We start from the raw sequence: 19,918 nt of genomic DNA, 5'->3' as shown, positions 1-19,918 counted from the left end.
ATTGTTTTCACCAGGGTTTCTCACCATGGTTCTGTTCCTTGGAACCCTAAGGTTCTATAATAGGTCACTAGAAGTTTTGTGAAAGATCATAATTAGACATTTTTGAGTTGTGGATATAATGTACTTTATACAGGGATTCCTGATACCTGAACATATTTCAAGGGTCCCAGTAGGGCAGGCCTGAGCAAACTTTTGCCCTCCAGGTGTTTTGGACTCCTACAACCATGTAAATTGAAGTTGCCACATATGCAGCCTCCCCAAGGTCATTACTTTGTATTAATAAGACTATCATGTGAAGTATTCATCAGGGCCTCTGGGTTGCAAAGTAGCCCAAGTAGGAGAACAGCTAAAAGTTTTGTTGTTCTTATGTACCTTCAAGTCAACTTTGGCTTATGGGGACTCTGTCTTAGGGTTTTCTTGGTCCACGGGCATAGACATTTTAGTCTGTTGTAGTTAAAAAAAAGAGTTCTACAGCATCTTTAAGACTAACAGATTGATTATTTCAAGAGCTTTCATGGATTACAATACACTTCAATAAAAGTATGCCATGTCTCCATACATCAGAGTAAGTGGGCTGCAGTCCATGTAAGATCGTGCGATAATAAATCTCTTTGTCAAAGAATGCCAACTGATCATTAGCAGTGCGGATTTTGTATACCATAGGATGATCATGAATCCTGTCATCAGATATATCAGCAACTGTTTTTAAGTAGAAAGAAACATTAATAATCGAGGCAAGGGATGGATATTTCTTCCACTGGAAAAAACCCGCCTATACTATACAAAGAAGGACACCAAACATCAGGTCACTCAGATACTATTGAACTGCAGTTTGCAATCCTGGCTGTGGCTGAAGAGCACTGTAACCCAATAACCACAGCAGGATTAGTAGTTCCCTCTGCTTTACCTATACTCTGGATTTTTATTTTTATTCTTTTTTACTGAAGCTGTACGAACAGCTGAAACTTTAGATAAAGAATTAAATACAGTACAATGAAAATAATGGAATTTCTATGTAATTATTTCAGATTTCTGTACAAATTTAATAATAATAATAATAATAATAATAATAATAATAATAATAATAATAATTTTATGAAACAGCACTGTTTAGTTTCTTGCTATTGGAAAATCTGCTGCTCTGATATGTTTGGTTGTTTGTGGTATTGGTTAATGATTCAATCCTTGAAAAAGAAACCTTCAAGCAGCTAATAGCCCCTACAATCAGTAAAATTTCACTTAAGGATAATAGTGGTGAGATAATTTTGGAAGGAATCTCAATTGGGCTATTCCCATCATTTGGTTAATCCATGTTAAAGCTTCTTGTTATTAGCTATGAGTGCTTGTGAAACTCTGTCTTCCCTAAGAACACTTTGCTTGGCTCCTGGCACATCAGATTTCCTGGAATATTTAATCCGAGGTTTTAGCTGTAACACCAAGCAACAATAGTTGTCTCTTGTGGTTTCAGATGCGTGTTTCCTCCCTGCCAATGACCTCACCCACAGTTTTTCCTCCTACCTGAAAGCAAGTGAGTAGCTGCTTGGGCCAAAAGACTGTGTAGGTATAATTGTAATGGCTCTTCCTTCTCAGTGGTATTTGGAATAAAAGCAACATTTTCATAGCTACTTTAATGCCAAGTGTTCCTTATTTGACCCTCAGTCTTTGGTTTGGAACTGTAGCCTAATTGTAATCACAATTGTAGATGATGTAATAGTAATAGCTATTCTCTCATGTCAAACAACAAACATTTAGATAAAGGGTGGGGACGGTGCAGTCCACAGGCCACATGTGTGCTCAAGTCCCACTTATTTAGCCATGGAATTTGCCTGGCAGGCCTTCCTCACCCAGATTTCCCAACAAACAGTCCGCATCCATACATACACAGAATGGTAAGTTGTTAATATTGTGTTTGCAAGAAGACTCATATTTCCACGCAATATGTGGAAAATTCAAAGGGGCTGAGTATTTTTGCAAGGCATTATTTGTTGCTCATCTATGTAAAGGGAGTAACATTTGTTTTAAGTGACGTGTTGCATGGCAAATGGAAACAATGTCATCTTCCCCCAATCTCAAATTTTTAACTTCTCTATATTTGTAAATCCCTAGACTGCTAGATACTGATGACCAATTCTAGTCGCAGGGAACTTATAGCTTTCCTGTTGAAACAATTTCGCAGGTTTGCTTCTGGGCACAATTCAAAGTACTGGTTATAACCTACAAACTTGGAAAGGCTCTTGATATGAGCCTGCTCAAGTTTTAAGATCTGCGGGATATTTCTTTTGGTCTTGTCACTAGCACCGGCATATATCCCTGAGCACATGGGAGAGAGCCTTCTCAGTGGCTGCCTTCAAAGTGTGGAATTATTTCTCATCTTAGTATAGGTTGGCCCTATTGACTTTCTTTCCAGTGACAGGCAAACCCCTATGTGATTATCTAGCCATTTGGCTGTTAACTGTCTGTAGCAAAAATCTTTTTGTTTGAGTTTGAGAGCAGTTTGAGAGCAGAACCTTCTGCAACTCCTAGTGGCAGGAGATACTCTACTGGGGAACAGTGGTTCATGTATATCTTGTCACGAACATGTTGCTTATCAGAAGAGCAGTCCAACCCAAATAGCAGAAAGGAGTAAGCCAGCCAAAGTCAACAATCTAGAATCAGAAGCATGAAGTCTAAAAATCAAACCAATAGTGTGAGCCAATGCCAAAGTCCAAAATCCAATTAGCAATATCAAGCCGAAGAAGTACAGAGTAAGGAACAAACAATAGCCAAAATCACACTCAAGGGCCCTAAATGCCAAGAGTCCAAAAGTTAGCAGAGTCAGGGTTCTGCCAAGAAGCAACAATGTTGTCTGCCACAACAAACCTTCACACTGAGAGTCTCTTTATCCTATGATCTCAGTTGTTGCTGGTCTGCTAATCTTGCAGACCTGAGAAACTCTCCACACTCTCTCCTGCACTAATCCGTTCTGATGTATTTGCCTCAGCTTACTCAGACTGCTGGGGAGTGATTGTTACTACTGAAGTGGCTGAGCTAGTCTAAGGAGATTGCTGACCTCCATCTTCTGGCAGTGGAGCAAAATATTGGCTCATTGATCAATAAACAGGTTGCTCTATTCCTGGGTCGAGGACCCATGTGCTATAGGCCAATGCTCTTTATCGGCCAATAAGGTTGTATCCTACTTTTCCAACTATTTGTGTGTATGTTTATTTTCAAGCAGAGCTCTGTTGACCTTGGACAAACAAATATCTGTTCTTGATGACTGTTCTGTTCCTCTCTGCAGTCTGCCCCAAGTGGGCAAAGATCCGTAAAAACCACACAGAAAAGAAGTCAGTGGTGATACTGATAATCTGCAGTTCTGCTCTTCGCTGTCTGGAACTTATCAGGTATGTAATCAACTGAAAGAATAGAGCCTGGCACCCTTTCTGAGGTTTTTGCCCAAATCAAAACCCAAACTTAGGGCAGTGTTTCTGAGCCTTCAGTGGTCTGAAATATTATGACTATTATGGCCATGTTGCCTAGCTTTGTCCTCCACGGTAGTACTGGCAGGGGCGTTTATGGAGATGTAACCAAAGGCTCTGATCTAGTCCAGCCTTCCTTAATCTGGTGCTCTGCAGATGTGTTGACCTGCAGCTCCCATCATCTCAATTTAACATTGGGCATTGGAGTCATAGTCCAAATATTTCAGAGTTACCAAGCCTACTCCAGCATTCATGTTTCAAATATAAAATAATCTAAAAAGTCTCATTTTGCATATGGAGACAAATCATTGTCATTCACCTTGTTGTCTTGATTGACTTGTTTTGTACCACCAATGTTGTCACTCATTATTGTTGGTTTGACTGATGAAAATGCCTGATCTCCCACAACTTGGCCCCTACAGATGTCTTAGTGTATAATAATAATAATAATAATAATAATAATAATAATAATAATAATAATAATAATAATAATTTTATTTTTATACTTCGCCCTATCTCCCTGAGGGGACTCGGGGTGGCTTACATGGGGCCAAGCCCAGGCAACAAGCAATATAAAACTCAGCAATAAAAACAAATCATAAACAAATAAAATCACATATACCAATAAACAATAAGCACACTTTGATAAAAACCTGGGTTGGCTCCTAAAAAGGGTAGTGGGCCAGAAAAGTGCAATTAATTTTGTACAGTACAGATTAGGAAAGAGGTAGGTACCAGGGACTATTATCCCATTAAGGTGCTGGAGGAGGCATACACCTAAAGACTATATACGGCAAGGAGTAAAAATGCTATAAAAATAGAATGGACAAACAGGGCAATCCCAAACTAAGGAAATTAGTCGCCAAAATCCTGTTGGAAGAGCCAAGTTTTCAGGCTCTTCTGAAAAATAAGGAGGGTAGGGGCCTGCCTAATTTCCCTGGGGAGAGAGTTCCAGAGCCGGGGGGCCACTATGGAGAAGGCCCTCTCCCTCGTCCCTACCAACTGCGATTGCAATGGTGGTGGGATCAAGAGGAGGGCCTCCCCTGATGAACGGAGAGACCATGCAGGTTCATAGGGGGAAATACGGTCATGAAGGTAGATGGGTCCCGAACCGTTAAGGGCTTTATAGGTGATAACCTGCACCTTGAATTGGGTTCGGAAAATAAACGGCAGCCAATAGAGCTCCTTAAACAGGGGGTAGACTGTAATTTGCTCCAGTTAGTAGCGTGGCTGCCGAGCGCTGGACTAGTTGAAGTTTCTGGGCTGTTTTCAAGGGCAACCCCACGTAGAATGCATTGCAATAATCCAGTCTAGAGGTAACTAAGGCATGGACCACCATGGCCAGATCTGACTTCTCGAGGCACGGTTGCAGCTGGCGCACAAGTTTTAATTGTGCAAAGGCCCTCCCAGCCACCGCCGACACCTGAGCATCAAGTGTCAGCTCTGAGTCCAGGAGGACCCCCAAGCTGCGGACCTGCGCCTTCAGGGGGAGTGCTGCCCCGTCAAGCACAAGTTACCACCCTATGCCCTGATTAGACGTACGACTGACCTGGAGGTCCTCTGTCTTGTCAGGATTAAGCTTCAGCTTGTTCGCCCTCATCCAGGCCAACACAGCAGCCAGTCACTGGTCCAGTATCCGAGGGGCTTCCTTGGATTTAGGTGGAAAAGAGTAGTAGAGTTGGGTGTCATTTGCGTTGAGATGGCACCGAACTCCAAAACTTCAGATGACCTTGCCCAGTGGTTTCATGTAGATGTTAAAAAGCATGGGGGATAGAATGGAAACTTGCGGGACCCCACAGGTCAATGGCCAGGGGTCCGAGCAGGTATCCCCTAGTTTCACCAACTGAGAGCGACCTTCCAGGAAGGACTGGAGACACTGCAAAACAGTACCACCAAGGCCCATCCCAGAGAGCCATCCCAGAAGGATACCATGGTCGATGGTATCGAAAGCCGCTGAGATGTCCAAGAGAACCAGCAGTGTCACACTCCCCCTGTCCAGTTCTCTGCGAAGGTCATCCACCAAGGCGACCAAAGCCGTCTCGGTACTGTACCCAGGTCTGAAGTGATTGGTCCAGAAAATCAGTATCTTCCAAGAATCCCTGGAGCTGAGAGGCAACGACCCGCTCCAAGACCTTGCCCTGTTTTAAAAGCCAGGAAGGGCAAGGATCAAGGGCACAGGTGGTCGCCCTCACCGCTCCAAGGATCTTGTCCACATCATCAGGTTGCACAAGCTGAAACGAATCCCACAAGCTCGAACAGACAGATGCCTTGGTTACCTCCTCCTGCATTGCATCAAGGCCGGCATCCAAGTCGGAACGAATCTGAGCAACTTTGTCTGCAAAATGGTGAGCGAACTCGCTACACCGAGTTGCTGAGTCGTCAGGTGCCCCCCCCCCCACCAACCTCAGGAGGGTGGAGGAGCTCCCTGACAACCCGAAACAACCATAATCTACCAAGCAACATGGCTGTTAGAACTATAGTCTAAACCTTCTGAGGACTCCTGATCAGGGAAGTCTGATCTTGCTGCATGCTATCTCCTCTGACTGCAAATGGCTCTCCACACTTCAGGCAATAGGTTGTTCTGTCACTTGTTACCAGGGATTCTTGTCCTTGTTTCTGCTGTGATCTACCACTAAAGTAAAGTTCTCTTTCTCACACCCCCCCCCCCAAACAAAACAGCATTCTTCCTCATTGCATGGGGAAAGCCTTTCTTCATCAAAACACAAGTCAGGTTAGCCTGAGAGCATTAGGAATGATATACCAGTCTTACTTAGCACAGGCAGAGTAAGGGCTTCCAGATCAGTCTAAATAAGCATGAGTTCTCATGATATATCTTCTTAGGATTTGCTGAGATTTGCCAGATATCTCTGGCATATCTCCATATGTACTCATTCCCTTCTTTATGGATGTTGCAAATATAATACAGGGATGAGTGTTGAAAACTGATGCTGTAAGATAACTTTATTACCGGTTCACAATTCAGTATACTGCACTGTTGATGTAATTGTTGTGCTCACATTTTTGTGCATGAATTATGTCAAAACATCTTTTCATTCCATTTTTATTTCCTTTTTCTGCATTTTTTTCTGTCCTAGGTCAATGGCTGCGTTCAAAGGAGAAGGGAAAGTTATGAAATTGTTTGCAAAGCATATAAAGGTAAACACAAACAAAGGTAGTTCTGTTTTCATAAAATTGCAGTCTGTTTGCCTGACTTGCTGTTGTTTTTGGAGATGTGAAAATTGATCACTAGCATTGCTTGTCTCATAAATCTGTGAGCATTATTTTGAACTCTTATTGCAGAGCTTAGAAAGGTTTTTTTTTAAAAGCACAACACTCAGAATCTCCTAGCTGAGAAGATTACTGACCATGCTGGTTGGGGAATTCTTGAAGCATGCAAATTCCCAGGATTTGGATCTTAAGCAGTGTGATGTACTGTGTACTACAGAATAACCATCAGCTGGTAATCTGCTTTATGACACCCAATTTCCAAACATATATTTCTTTTTCTAGTGTATGAATATGGAATTTCAAGTATTCATTGGTGCTTTGTATGAAGTATATTTACATAAATGCTTGATTTAGGATGACATGTGTCCTCCTTTACAGCCTTCTGAAGGGCTGTTTGTAGATGGTCTACTGTCTCCTGAGGATGAGAGCCACAAAACAGGGGCTGAAGGCTGCTCGTGCATCTTGTGCCTGATTTTCCTCACACCCTATTTAAATTAAAGTTATTACAACTATATTTACAGGTGCAATTATAGCTTTTATTTTTGCGCTTGCAATTTTTTTTGCAAATCCCTATTCTGTTCTGTTCTTCTTTGCATTTCTTCTTTGGCCAAGTGATATGCAAATCCTAGTTTTGTAGTGCCTGGGCTCTAAAGGATAACACAACCAATTTCATTTGTCTACAGTGGCATTTCTGAATCAGAAAACACTCCCTCTTTCATTTTCCATACTGATATGCTTTGTTTTGGAACAAAGCTGTTTGCGATCAAAGTTGAGGGGCAGTTGAATTGATAAAAAAGATTTCACAAGTAATTTGATGTCGATAGTCCCAAAATAGCTCTTCACATCTCAGCAACAGCTTTTGAACTTTGCTGTGCTTTTAAGGGTAAGCCCTTGCCATTCTCTGTTGCCTATTTTGAGGTTAGTGTAGCAACCATGCTTAAAATGAAGTACTGTCTGCTTTCTCAGAAAGGTCTTCTGCCATAGTTTATTTAAAGCCTGCCTTTTAATGCTTATTACAGACCTGTGAGAGGGGTTAACCTGAGAGCTTATGACTGGTTCATGGTCTTCCAAGGTGGGCAGTTAAACCTGGCTCAGCTGCAAATGTTGTTACAGGATGAGGATAATCTAGACCCATTTTACTTTGAGTCCAAGTGTGGTTTTTGGGACAGAATTGGCCTTGGTTGCCCCAGTCAGTAAGCTTTTTTGGGAAAAGAACAAGGGAGGGATTAGAGGCAATTCTGACACTCTCACTTGATTCCTCAAGATCATGTGATGCTGTGAACCATCTTCAAGAGTTGGGAGAGTAGTTCTTTAGTGATTCCTATCTACAAGATGTTACCAGAAAATAGCGCAGACACACAGGCTTTATTAGTACTATGGCATTATTAGAACTAAAGTTTATAAAAATACTATATCAACAATTGCTTGTATGGGACACAGAAGAAGAAGAAGTCAAGGAGGTGATGATAAAATGGGCTAGAGATGTAGGTCACAAGATAAACATGGCAGAGTGGGAAGAGATATGGAAAAAGAAACTAAAATTTACATACTCAGCTGAACTGAAGGAAAATTGGTACAAGATGTTTTATAGATGGTACCTTACACCGGAAAGACTAGCCAGATTCAGTAAAGGAAAAAGTAATGGGAAATGTTGGAAATGTGGGAAACACAAGGGAGTCTTCATACACATGTGGTGGAGGTGTAAAAAAGTAAAAAGGTTATGGCATGAAGTTCACAAAAAGATGGAGAAAATATTACAAAAAAAATCAACCTGAAACCAGAGTACTTTCTTTTAGGAATTACTGACTTTCATATGGATCAAAACACGAACAAACTGTTTATTTATTTAGTAACAGCCGCAAGGATATGCTTCGCTCAGCTGTGGAAGACCCAAGAAATTCCCTCTATGGAAAAATGGATTTTGAGAATCTTAGATATCAGGAACATGGACTTACTGACTTACTGACACAAATATTGTCACAGAATAACTCACAAGGTCAAAGGACAGACTGGAATAAATTTAGACTCTATTTCAGGGGTCCTCAAACTTTTTAAGCAGGGGGCCGGTCCATAATCCTTCAGACTGTTGAGGGGCCGAATTATCATTTGAAAAAGAAATATGAACAAATCCCTATGCACACTGCACATGTCTTATTTGTAGTGCAAAACAACAACAACAACAATGAAAGAACAACAAAATATTTAAAAATGAAACCAACATAAACCTATGAGGATTTCAATAGGAAGTGTGGGCCTGCTTCTGGCCAATGAGATAGTCAGGTTAATTAGGATTGTTGTTGTTGTTGTGTGCTTTCAAGTCATTTCAGACCTTGGGCAAGCCTAAGTCTAAAATTATTTATTTATTCATTTACTACATTTATTTACTACATTTATATCCCGCCCTTCTCACCCCGAAGGGGACTCAGAGCAGCTGTATGTACATACAATATATTATATTATTAACAAAGCACAATATTAGCATTATATATTACTATATTGAACTATACCACTATACTATAATATTATATGTAATATATAACATGTAATTAATATTATTATATGGTATTATTATTAGTATTACATTGTATAACATGATAATATTATCAATATGTATATATAATATATTATATTATTAAAACTGATATAAAATATTATATTATAAATGAGGGCGGGGGCCAGGTAAATGACCTTGGAGGGCCGCATCTGGCCCCCGGGCCTTAGTTTGGGGACCCCTGCTCTATTTGATGAAAGATAAAATAGAACTTTATTGAAATTTGTTCTAAAATATCCCACGGACTAATGAGGTAAAAATCCCAATGCTGGTAATGTAAAGACACAAAGAATACTAGATCCGCAACGCAGAAGATCTGGAAGTTACAACAATTTTTGTTTGTTTGTTTGTTTGTTTTTGCTGTTTTTTAAAGGTTTTGGATAGGTTTTTTGTTTAGTTAGGTTTTTTTCTTGTCTTCTAGTTTCCTTCTTGTTTTTCTCTCTCTCTAGATGCCTTTATTGTATTTCTCCCCTACTCTTTTTCTTTCTTTCTTTTTATCTTATTGTTTTCCCTATATTCAGTTTCTTTCCTATCAGTTATAATTGTTCCCCCACTTTTAATGTAACTCTAAAATTATAAATAAAAATTGGGAAAAAAGTACTATGGCTGGTTATGCTGAAGTGTGTCCTGGACATTTGTACTAAGCACTAGTTGTGCCTGTCCACGCGTTGCTGTGGCGAAGTATGGTGGTATGGGAAATAAAGTATTGAGGAATTGGTGGTAGTTAAGGTAAAGGTTTGCCCCTGACATTAAGTTCAATCGTGTCTGACTCTGGGGGGTTGGTGGTCATCTCAATTTCTAAGTCGAAGAGCTGCCATTGTCCGTAGACTCCTCCAAGGTCATGTGGCATGACTGCATGGAGCACTGTTACTTTCCCGCCGGAGCAGTACCTATTCATCTACTCTCATTTGCATGCATTTGAACTTTAGGGTTGGGAGAAGCTGGGGCTAACAGTGGGGGCTCTCTCCGCTCCCCCAGTTCAAACCTGCGACCTTTCGGTCCAGAAGTTCAGCGGCTCAGCGCTTTAACACGCTGCGCCATCAGGAGATATTATTTCCTAAAGGTTGTGAATATACAATATTTCTGGGGTTTTTTGTCTGTTGTAGGCAAGTATGAATGCTGAAATTAGGGGGAAATGATTAGCATGTAATGGCCTTGCAGCTTTAAAGCCTGGCTGTTTCCTCCCTGAGTGAATTTTTTGTTGGGACGTGTTAGCTGGCCCTGATTTTTATATATTCTGATTTTAGTGTTTTTGAATAATAATAATAATAATAATAATAATAATAATAATGATAATGATAATAATAATGATAACTTTGGTAATACACACTTCTTCACTCCCTTCTCAGCTTCCTTTCTGGAAGAATCCTTTCTTGGGAGGTGTTAGCTGGCCCTGATTGTTTCCTTTGTGGAATTCCCAATTTCCCTGCTTTCTGAGTGTTGCTCTTTATTTACTGTCCTGGTTTTAGAGATTATATTGTTCTGTATTATTCTACCACAGTAATTATTTCATATTACAGTAGAATCTCAGTTATCTAACATTCGCTTATCCAATGTTCTGGATTATCCAACACAGTCTGCCTTTTAGTAGTCAATGTTTTTGAAGTCAGTGTTTTTAATTCATTGTGATATTTAGGTGGTAAATTTGTAAATACAGTAATTACTACATAGCATTACTGCACATGGAACTACTTTTTTGTCAAATTTGTTGTATAACATGATGTTTTGGTGGTTAATTTGTATAATGATTACCTAATTTGATGTTTAATCGGCTTTTCCTGAATCCCTTGTTATTATCCAACATATTCACTTATCCAATGTTCTGCCGGCCTGTTTATGTTGGATAAGTGAGATTCTACTGTATATTTATAACCTAATATTATCTGCTTAGAACTGGATTATATGAGGCCCCTTCTAAACAGCTGTATAAAATGCACACTGAAGTGGATTATATGGCAGTGTGGAGTCCAGATAATCCAGTTCAAAGCAGATAATATAAGATTATAAATGAGTTACATAGCTGTGTGGAAGGGCCTTGAGTCTACACTTCCATATAATCCAGTTAAAATCTGATAATCTGTATTTTATAGGCAGTGTGGAAGAAGCCTAAGTGAGGCCTAACTCTGTCTGTCCCCTGGGTGAGTGGGTTGCTAGGAGACCAACTGGCAGCAATTGGATAAAAACAATTATTCCTGTCTCTCTAATTAGGACTTTATTTTTTTCTTTTTGTTGTATCAACCTAGAGGCGTGAATGATGGGTTGTGTTGTCAAATTTCAAGGTTGGGGGTCCTGCAGTTTTGTTGTTTTGTTGGTCGCCGGGATTGGGGGTTTTTATATTAAGCCAGTGGTTTTCAACCTGGCGTCCCCAGATTTTTTGGCCTTCAACTCCCAGAAATCCTAACAGCTGGTAAACTGGCTGGGATTTCTGGGAGTTGTAGGCCAAAAAATCTGGGGACCCTGGTTTGAGAATCACCATATTAAGCTATTGTGAACTGTCACTTAAAATTTCTGGAAAATGTTAAAAATAGTATGCTATTTCTTTGTTACTTCTAAATCAAGAGACTATGTCTCTTCTCAACTTTTGCCTGAATATAGAATGAAAATGAAAAGAAAAAGAATTTAGCTGTTTGACAGTGTTGTACCCACCCTAAAGAAAACTCAGGGTGCTCCAAAATTGGCCATTTTCTGTACCACAAGGTTATATGCATCTCTTGGCAGCAGGGTGGCCGGATGTCAAAGGTAAAAATAATGGATACTCTGGGAAAGGACTCATGGTAACGTTGCTTCTCAGTGTCAGTTTTTATGCCAGCTACACATTTTCCTGGACATGGATCACTTAAGGCATATCTTCACAGACCCTTTATCCTAAAGCGAATCAGCTCTGTGGCAGCTGCAAGACACATGGAGCTGATTTGGATTAAAACGGCCTTGAACCACATTTACAGGTTTTCCCCAATAATCCAGAGCAAATTGTGAAGTTGGGTTGGTTCTATATTATATAGAACCTAAAAATCATAAGTAATCTACTAATCCATTTAAGTAAATAAGTATTAGGATTGAGCACCAATCCGTTTTTAGCCGTTTCCTTTGGCCAATCTGGCTTCTTCAGTTTGTTTAGGTGCCCATAACTGCAAGGGCCCAGCTGTCACTGATTCCCATCCAAAACAGGACCACGTGGCAGGTGATCTCGGCTCCTCCTCCCCTATTCGGCATCACAGTTTAATTTTTTTTTAATTTTCCTTAGTTTCTTTTATTTTCCTGATTCTTTTTATTTAGTGGGACTGACTGGAAGTTGGGGACATGCGGGGACAGGTGGGTGGGGAGCTTGGGAGAGTCACCCTTTTAGTTTTTTTTTCCTTCTTCCCTTCCTCTCCTTCAAATACTTCTAAAAAGTAATACTCCAGCAAACAAAAAGAAAACCCTCATTCTCTGAAAACTAGTACCCACCCGTTTTCAGGAGGTGCGTGCAAACAGATATGGGGGTCTATGTGTATCTGGCCAGCAGAAATGGATCAAGGTTCAGCCGAAATGCACAAGCCTAATACCCTGTTTCCCAAAAAATAAGATAGTGTCTTATATTAATTTTTGCCCCCAAAATTGCATTAGGTCTTATTTTCAGGGGATGTCTTATTTTTCCATGAAGAAGAATTTACATTTATTGTTGAACAAAAAATGAACATTTATTATATACTACACAGTAGTTGTCATCACAAACCAGCATAACCAGAATCCTATCAAGAATTTCCTGTTACTACCATTATTTCCATGTACAACAATCTACGATACGTACCTTTACCGATCCTGCATGTTTTGGTGTTCTACTCAGCGGGCATGCTACCAAACAATAACTTTACTAGGTCTTACTTTCTGGGGGGGGCTTATATTTAGCAATTCAGCAAAACCTCTACTAGGTCTTATTTTATGGGGATGTCTTATTTTCGGGGAAACAGGGTAAGTACCTTAGTAAATGGCTTACTGCATTGATATTTGGACAGAACCAGACAAAAGCAAATTTAATGTACGCAACTGTCTGGTCACGCATCGAATTCTGTGCTCCCTCCATCTATTGCAGCTGGAAGATACAGTAATTTTTTCTTATGGATTTATTTCCTGCTGTTACTCTCTTAATAGAATCATAGAATCATAGAATAGTAGAGTTGGAAGTGGCCCATGAGGTCTCTTCCAACTCTACTATTCTATGATTCTATGATTCTACTAAGAGAGTAACAGCAGGAAATAAATCCATAAGAAAAAATTACTGTATCTTCCAGCTGCAATTTTTGACTAACAGCAGCCTTCTGAAGGCTTGGTATTTTTTTATATAGTATGGTTGCTTTCATGGACTTACTGCAAACAGCATATACTTCTTTGCTTGTTCCTAGAGAGCATATTGCAAATTGAGTTTGATGTTTATTGCACAGAAATGTATGTTCTGTGTGCTGATTTTATAGTAATGTCCATTTCTGATTTCTACAAAGGATACTGCCATCACAGATGCATGTAAAGGGGAAAATATGTACAGCACTGGCAAAAGTAGAAGCATTTAATGGCACATTACAAAGATAGAAAACATTGTTTATATTATGGGGAGTTTAATGGCTTCCTTTTTCCACTTGAAACATTTCCGGTTACATTTTTATTTTCCATGTAGTAATGCTGGATGTCCCTTTAGAGGTTTTTTTTAGGCCTCTGATAAGTTGTCAAAATATTTGAGGGGGAATCAGAAAGACCTACAGTTATTCTTCCATATCCAATATATAATTCTTCTTGTGCTTTCTTGAAACAGATACAAGAACAGGTGAAGAAGTTGGAGCAAAGTGTCATCCATGTGGGTGTCGGGACACCTGGAAGAATAAAAGCTCTTGTAGAGCAAGGTATTAGCAAAAACAATAGCTTGCATGAATGTAAATGAAAATGCACCTATCTTATAATGCCCACAGGAAACCCTGGAGGTGGGCATCCAGCATCTGGTCATTTCATGGATGCAATGGAAGTGGGTTTGGATCTTCTGGATCCAAAACCCCTTCAATTGCCTAAGAAACCTAAGGAACAAGTTCCTCAGCTGTGCCAGTCTGGAGCAAGCATTTACTGCCATCAAACTAATGGCTGAAGGGTGGGCAGCGGGGATATAGTCTATCCTGGACAGTCAAGCTTAGAAAATGGCAAATCATCCACCATTTCACTTCCAGCCTCCAAAACAACTAGGATTTTGTGACAGCACTTTCAATGACATGCTGTTTGGGAATAAGCCACAGTAAGGTGATTTATAAACCCTCAGTACAACATACTCTCGGTTTGTAAGAAACTGAATGTTGGTGGCATAAATGGGGGGAGGGGGTTAGCACCTCAGTGGCTATTAGACTTTTTTGTTTAGGTGTCGAAGGGGCATTGGGCTGATTTTATATTCAGAACTTGGAGGCGTTTTGCTGTTATTATCTAATCAGGAAGGATTTGTCTGAATAGGTAGATGCTCTGAAAGCCAATATTGTTTTGATATGCAGCTTATCAAAAATGTATTTTCTCCTCAGATGGACTTAGTCTGAAATCCTTGAAATATGTGATTTTAGACTGGAATTGGAGAGACCAGAAATTGAGAAGGCTAATTGATATCCCTGAGGTAAACAATAATTGATTAATTGATTGATCTGTCTGTCTGTGTGTCTGTGTCTACAGAGAATAAGATGTCAGAAGTTTGGGTGTTTCAGGTCATGCCTTAGAATCACAAAAATACAAGAGCAATTGGACTTTTAAAAAAATTGATTCAAATCATGATTTCAGTTTTCCAATTCAGAACGAATGCACTTTAAAGCTTTTGTCTTAGAAACTGCAGCCCTTTTAGCCGTTCCAAACACCAGGCAGAGAAACGTGGTTGTATCATTGTGTATAAATGCAGCAGGGAGATTCAGCCAGTCATGCTTCCCTGATGAGTGTGTTTGTCTGATTCACATATTTGAAGACTCACATCTGTCGCATGCATACCAGTTAAGGTTAATGACATTGAGTGCGCTTCTCAAAATATGATGATGTTGTGTGGCTCTCATTAGGCTGTCTGCCTTAATGTTTTGGACTGGAGTCACCAAAGTGGCTCCAGACATTCATTAAAGCAGTAATTCACATTCAAAAGCCTTTGGATTAACTGTTTAAACATTAAAGCCATAAATGTCAAAACCTTAAAAGAAATCAACCTTGTAAAAAAAGAGAAAAGCACAATAATAAGTTAAAACAAAATCAACTCCCCATGCTTGCTGGGGAGTTTGGGTAGTGAAAAATGACATTTCTAATCTCTGAATATTTGGTTAGATCTCAGTGATATGACCAAGATTTCCAATTTTCAGTTATTTAAGAATACCCAGGGCAAAGTGACTCCCACACCATAAATAAGCAAAACTATGGAAATGAAGCAAGCTTTGGATAACTCTGAGAAGATTGTTTGTGTGGAGAGATTATGAGCAATGCTCGGCTCCACTGATTCAAACCACTTCCTGGGGTCGGGATACTTTTATTGCTAAGTGTATTCGTGTGTGTTTATTTGCATGAGGCTCCTTTTGGTGGATCATGAGATTCTAGGAGAAAACAAAATGCTGTAAGCAGACTTGAAGTCAGTCCATTTTTGCCATAAAGCCTATGATGGCAGACAGAGGTCCTATATTCAGTCAGTGACATCTCTGTTTAGGAAGGTCTTATGTAGCAACTGATGGGAAAATATTCCTCAATATCTGAGACTCAGAGAAGAGAAGATGGTCAAGACTCATCTAATACCAAGTAGCTTCTTAAGTTCTTCTCCAGGCACACAGAGTAGCTGGGCTTGTGCAGAGCTTAGCAAACTTATTTTTATGGAGGACAACATCTCTCAGAATCGTTTGCCATCACTGTGCTTTTTGTAAAGTTCTGGAAACTGTAGACCCCTAAATATGTTTTCCACATTCTAGATAGCCTCTTAGGCTTTCTTTTACCCGTACTTTCTAATTTCCTTATCTTTTCTGTTCCAGATCTAATTGCGATAATATTAAAGTCAGGTCCCACCGGTGTCTTTAATAGCTCTTTTTGAGTAAACTAGAATGTGTTGAGCAGGGAACAACCAAAATGATAAAAGGTTTAGAGGCCAAGCCCTGTGAGGAATGGATTAGGGAGCTTGGTATGTTAAACATGGAGAAGAAAAGCTTGATAGGGGACATGTTAGCCATGTTTAAATATTTGAAAGGATGTCACATTAAGAAGGAAGCAATGTTGTTTTTGACTGCCCTAGCAGCTAGGACACAAGGGAACAATGGATTCAAACTGTAGGAAAAGAGATTTCACCTAAACATTAGAAATAACTTCCTGATGATAAGAGCTGTTCAGCAGTGGAACATGCTGTCTAAGGGGGTGGTGGAGTCCCCTTCCCTGGAGAGGTTTCAACAGATACTGGATGGCCATCTGTCAAGCATGCTCTTTGTATTAACTTTTTTTTCTGTCACAATATGGACATGTCAGTCTATAATGCCATCTTACCAAACATCCAAAAGACTACCAGGAAATCCAAATGTATGCTTTTTTCATTATGTATCTGAGTGCATCTTCACCTTTGTGCATCTGGATATAGAAACACAGCTGCATGCTATATGGCTGACCCTCCCCCGACCATCCCCACACACAAATGGTTGCAGAAAGACATGTCCATGCAGCTGGGAAGTGGGAGACCCATGTGGGGAGAAGAGCAGGGAGCAAAAGTATCCCTGGTGGAGATTTACAGTCTGCCATCTCAATGCAAGATCTTGACCATTGTATTTTAAGGCTATACTTCCAAACATATGCTTGCCTCCTTTGTTTGGATGAAAAGGAGGCAAAAGACAATTGTAAAGGTAATAAATTGCAAGGAATTACCCAGCACAGCTACATGGGTTGATATCCAAACATCACATCACATACCATCACTTTTACTTGTAATGCTGAGGCCTAAATGGAAGTGTTCCTCAGTGACAATGCAATAATAGAGAATTCCAGAACAGATTTCATTTAATACTAAATCCTATAATTTGTACTTAGAATTGCTTTAGGAATAAATTGTGCTTATTTCTCTGCAGTGTAATTATAGACTGACACATCCATGGACACCTTGTGACAGAAAAAGTTAATACAAAAAGCCTTTTTTTGCAATAAAGATTTTTTCTACTGATGTTTTTTCTCTGATCTTGATTTAATAAGATGTTTCATATGTCACAATATAGTAAACCATTTGGTTTTCTCTATATTCAGAAAGAAGTATGCTAGTTGCTAAAATGTGTAAGGAAAGTCCACTAGTCAAATCCAATGAATTTCACTAACTGAAGCAAGACAGTGCCCCCTTGTGATTTTGCCAGTGTGAAATTACATAATGTAACAGCTGTGACAGTTGGCAGAATGACTAGTGTAGGTTCATAAAAACGAATTTGATTCCCATGTAACCAGGAATACTGTAACCATGACCAATTTTGCGCAGTGACCTTTCAAACAAGTCAAAGGTTAAGCTTCCTTGCTAATAAGGCTAAGGATTTTTACTAGTCTCTTTCATGGATAAAAAATATACAGGCTAATTTGAGCAGTTTATTTGGCAAACTGTTTCAGAAGGAATTGTTAATTGCCACAGGTTACAGGGTTGAGTTACTGTACATGCATGTACATTTCAGAGCTGAGAGGTTTCTTAGGTGGACTACAACTCCCAAAATCACCCAGCTGGTATCTTTGTTGACTTGGGGATTCTGGGAAACATAGTCTAATTTTTTTGTCTCTGAATTCTAGTTCTGTTAGTAGATTGTGATATGAAAAATGTGGTGTTAATTAAAAGTGGAAAAATTCAAGTTTTCAGTTCATATGTGAAAAATGTGCTTTTAAATATGCCTTTAAATCTTAATGCTTTTTAAAATGATCTCTTTCTTCTTTAGATAAGAAAAGAAACAATTGAACTTCTAGAAACAAGAGTGATCAAACTGTGCAGAGAAGACTCTGTGAAGCTGGGACTTTTTTAATCACGGTTTTTTAAAACTAAATTGAACCCATTTATTTGTATTGCCTCTGGTTCAGTTAAGACCACTTTTCAGTTTTGAAACATATATGGAAGAAAGGAGGGCTAAATCTTTTTTCCATGTTGGATGTTTCTTCTTATAATAAAGCAGCATTTTGTTTGTAGTCCATTTCTTGAAATGTTTGCTTGTACTGACTATGACACTGAATGTGTTTGCTGATACTCCATGAACATCAATTCATTGATGTTTGTTTTCAAGAGTGTGCTGGGGTACATCATATGTGGGGTAGGACTATGACTGCTCATCCACCTCTGTTGACTCTGTGGGCTGGTTAGTGTCTGGTGGAAGTGAACACTTTCCTGACATCACCTAGTTCTCACTTTCTCCTGGCATTATTGTGCAAAGGCTTTTCCCATTGAGTAAAGTCTGCAGACAGTAAAACTATTCTGATGGCAATCCTGCCACCAGGACTTTGGCCAAGGACCAAGCTTGGCAGCATATGGTAACATGGCCAACAAAGTCAAGTCTGTAACCATGGGCATCAACTACAGGAGTTCATCCTCCCACTGTTTTCCTCCATTACATTTTCCCCTGTATGGAGTTTGTAAAAGAGAAAGAGAAAAGCATAGACAATCCTGCCTGATACTTTGCCACCAGTCCCTTCCTTCTTCCAAAAGCCCATGCTGCCTAAGCTTACCATCTCAAAAGCTCCTTGTACAGCTGGCTCTTCAGTTGTTATTCTTATGAAATGTAGTAACCTGAACCTTGACTATACGTCTGTTCTTACTACAGTAGAGTCTCACTTATCCAACACTCACTTATCCAACGTTCTGGATTATCCAACACATTTTTGTAGTCAATGTTTTCAAAATATTGTAATATTTTGGTGCTAAATTCATAAATACAGCAATTACTACATAGCATTACTGCATATTGAACTACTTTTTCTGTCAAATTTGTTGTATAACATGATGTTTTGGTGCTTAATTTGTAAAATCATAATCTAATTTGATGTTTAATAGGCTTTTCTGTAATCCCTCCTTATTATTCAACATATTCGCTTATCCAACGTTCTGCCGGCCCGTTTATGTTGGATAAGTGAGATTCTACTATATTTAAAAGGCATGTTGGTACATAATGCATCAAGGGTAGCATCAGGGGAAAATTGTTTCCTTTTTTAAAGAAACCCTGCTGTTTGCACATACTGTGAAAGGCCGCAGTTGGTGGCAGGTTTCCAGCTCATGTACGCATTCTATCAACTAGATATAGCTGTCACACCATTATGCTGTGAACACAATTTTGTGTTGGCGAAAAGACAACTTGCCAACTTTGTACCAGAAACAGAGAAAGTCCAGATCCTCTCTAGATAAATGAGAAAGTGCTAAGCACCCTTTATTATGCAGCCCAACTATACATCTCATCTGCTACTCCCTTTCACATGGAAAAATGTTGAGTTGTTTGAAAGAGTTTTCAGCTATTGTAATTGGAACTAGTGGCTAAAATCCTGCTGGTTAGTCACAACTAATATTTGTTGTTATTGTGGATTTTCAAATGGTTTCTGACCTATGGCAACCCTAAAGCAAGGTTTTCTTTGTCAGATGAGACTGAGACACTGTAACTTACTCAAGGTCACCCAATAGGTTTCTGTGGCTGAATAGAGGATGCAAACCCTGTGGCTTGTCTAATGCTCAAACCACAGCACC

At 39.5% G+C, this 19,918-nt stretch overlaps 1 protein-coding gene across 4 annotated transcripts in view; it reads left to right on the top strand.

Annotated features, from left to right (window-relative positions):
- Window positions 1–18,383, top strand: part of cmss1 (cms1 ribosomal small subunit homolog) — a 285,389-nt gene extending 267,006 nt beyond the window's left edge. For all 4 annotated transcript variants that reach the window (XM_008107824.3, XM_008107823.3, XM_062974807.1 and 1 more), the window contains exons 5-10: window positions 1,469–1,528; window positions 3,278–3,380; window positions 6,551–6,611; window positions 14,021–14,108; window positions 14,763–14,851; window positions 18,135–18,383. In XM_008107824.3, the coding sequence (XP_008106031.1) occupies window positions 1,469–1,528; window positions 3,278–3,380; window positions 6,551–6,611; window positions 14,021–14,108; window positions 14,763–14,851; window positions 18,135–18,218 (485 nt within the window). In that variant the 3' untranslated portion in view covers window positions 18,219–18,383. The remainder of the gene's footprint in view (window positions 1–1,468; window positions 1,529–3,277; window positions 3,381–6,550; window positions 6,612–14,020; window positions 14,109–14,762; window positions 14,852–18,134) is intronic.
- The last annotated feature ends 1,535 nt before the right edge of the window (window positions 18,384–19,918 follow it).

The sequence above is a fragment of the Anolis carolinensis genome, chromosome 3 (assembly GCF_035594765.1).
Source record: "Anolis carolinensis isolate JA03-04 chromosome 3, rAnoCar3.1.pri, whole genome shotgun sequence".
NCBI classification, from domain to species: Eukaryota; Metazoa; Chordata; class Lepidosauria; order Squamata; family Dactyloidae; genus Anolis; species Anolis carolinensis.
The sequence above is the reverse complement of the archived record's forward strand: the minus strand, read 5'-3'. Positions and strand labels throughout refer to the sequence as shown.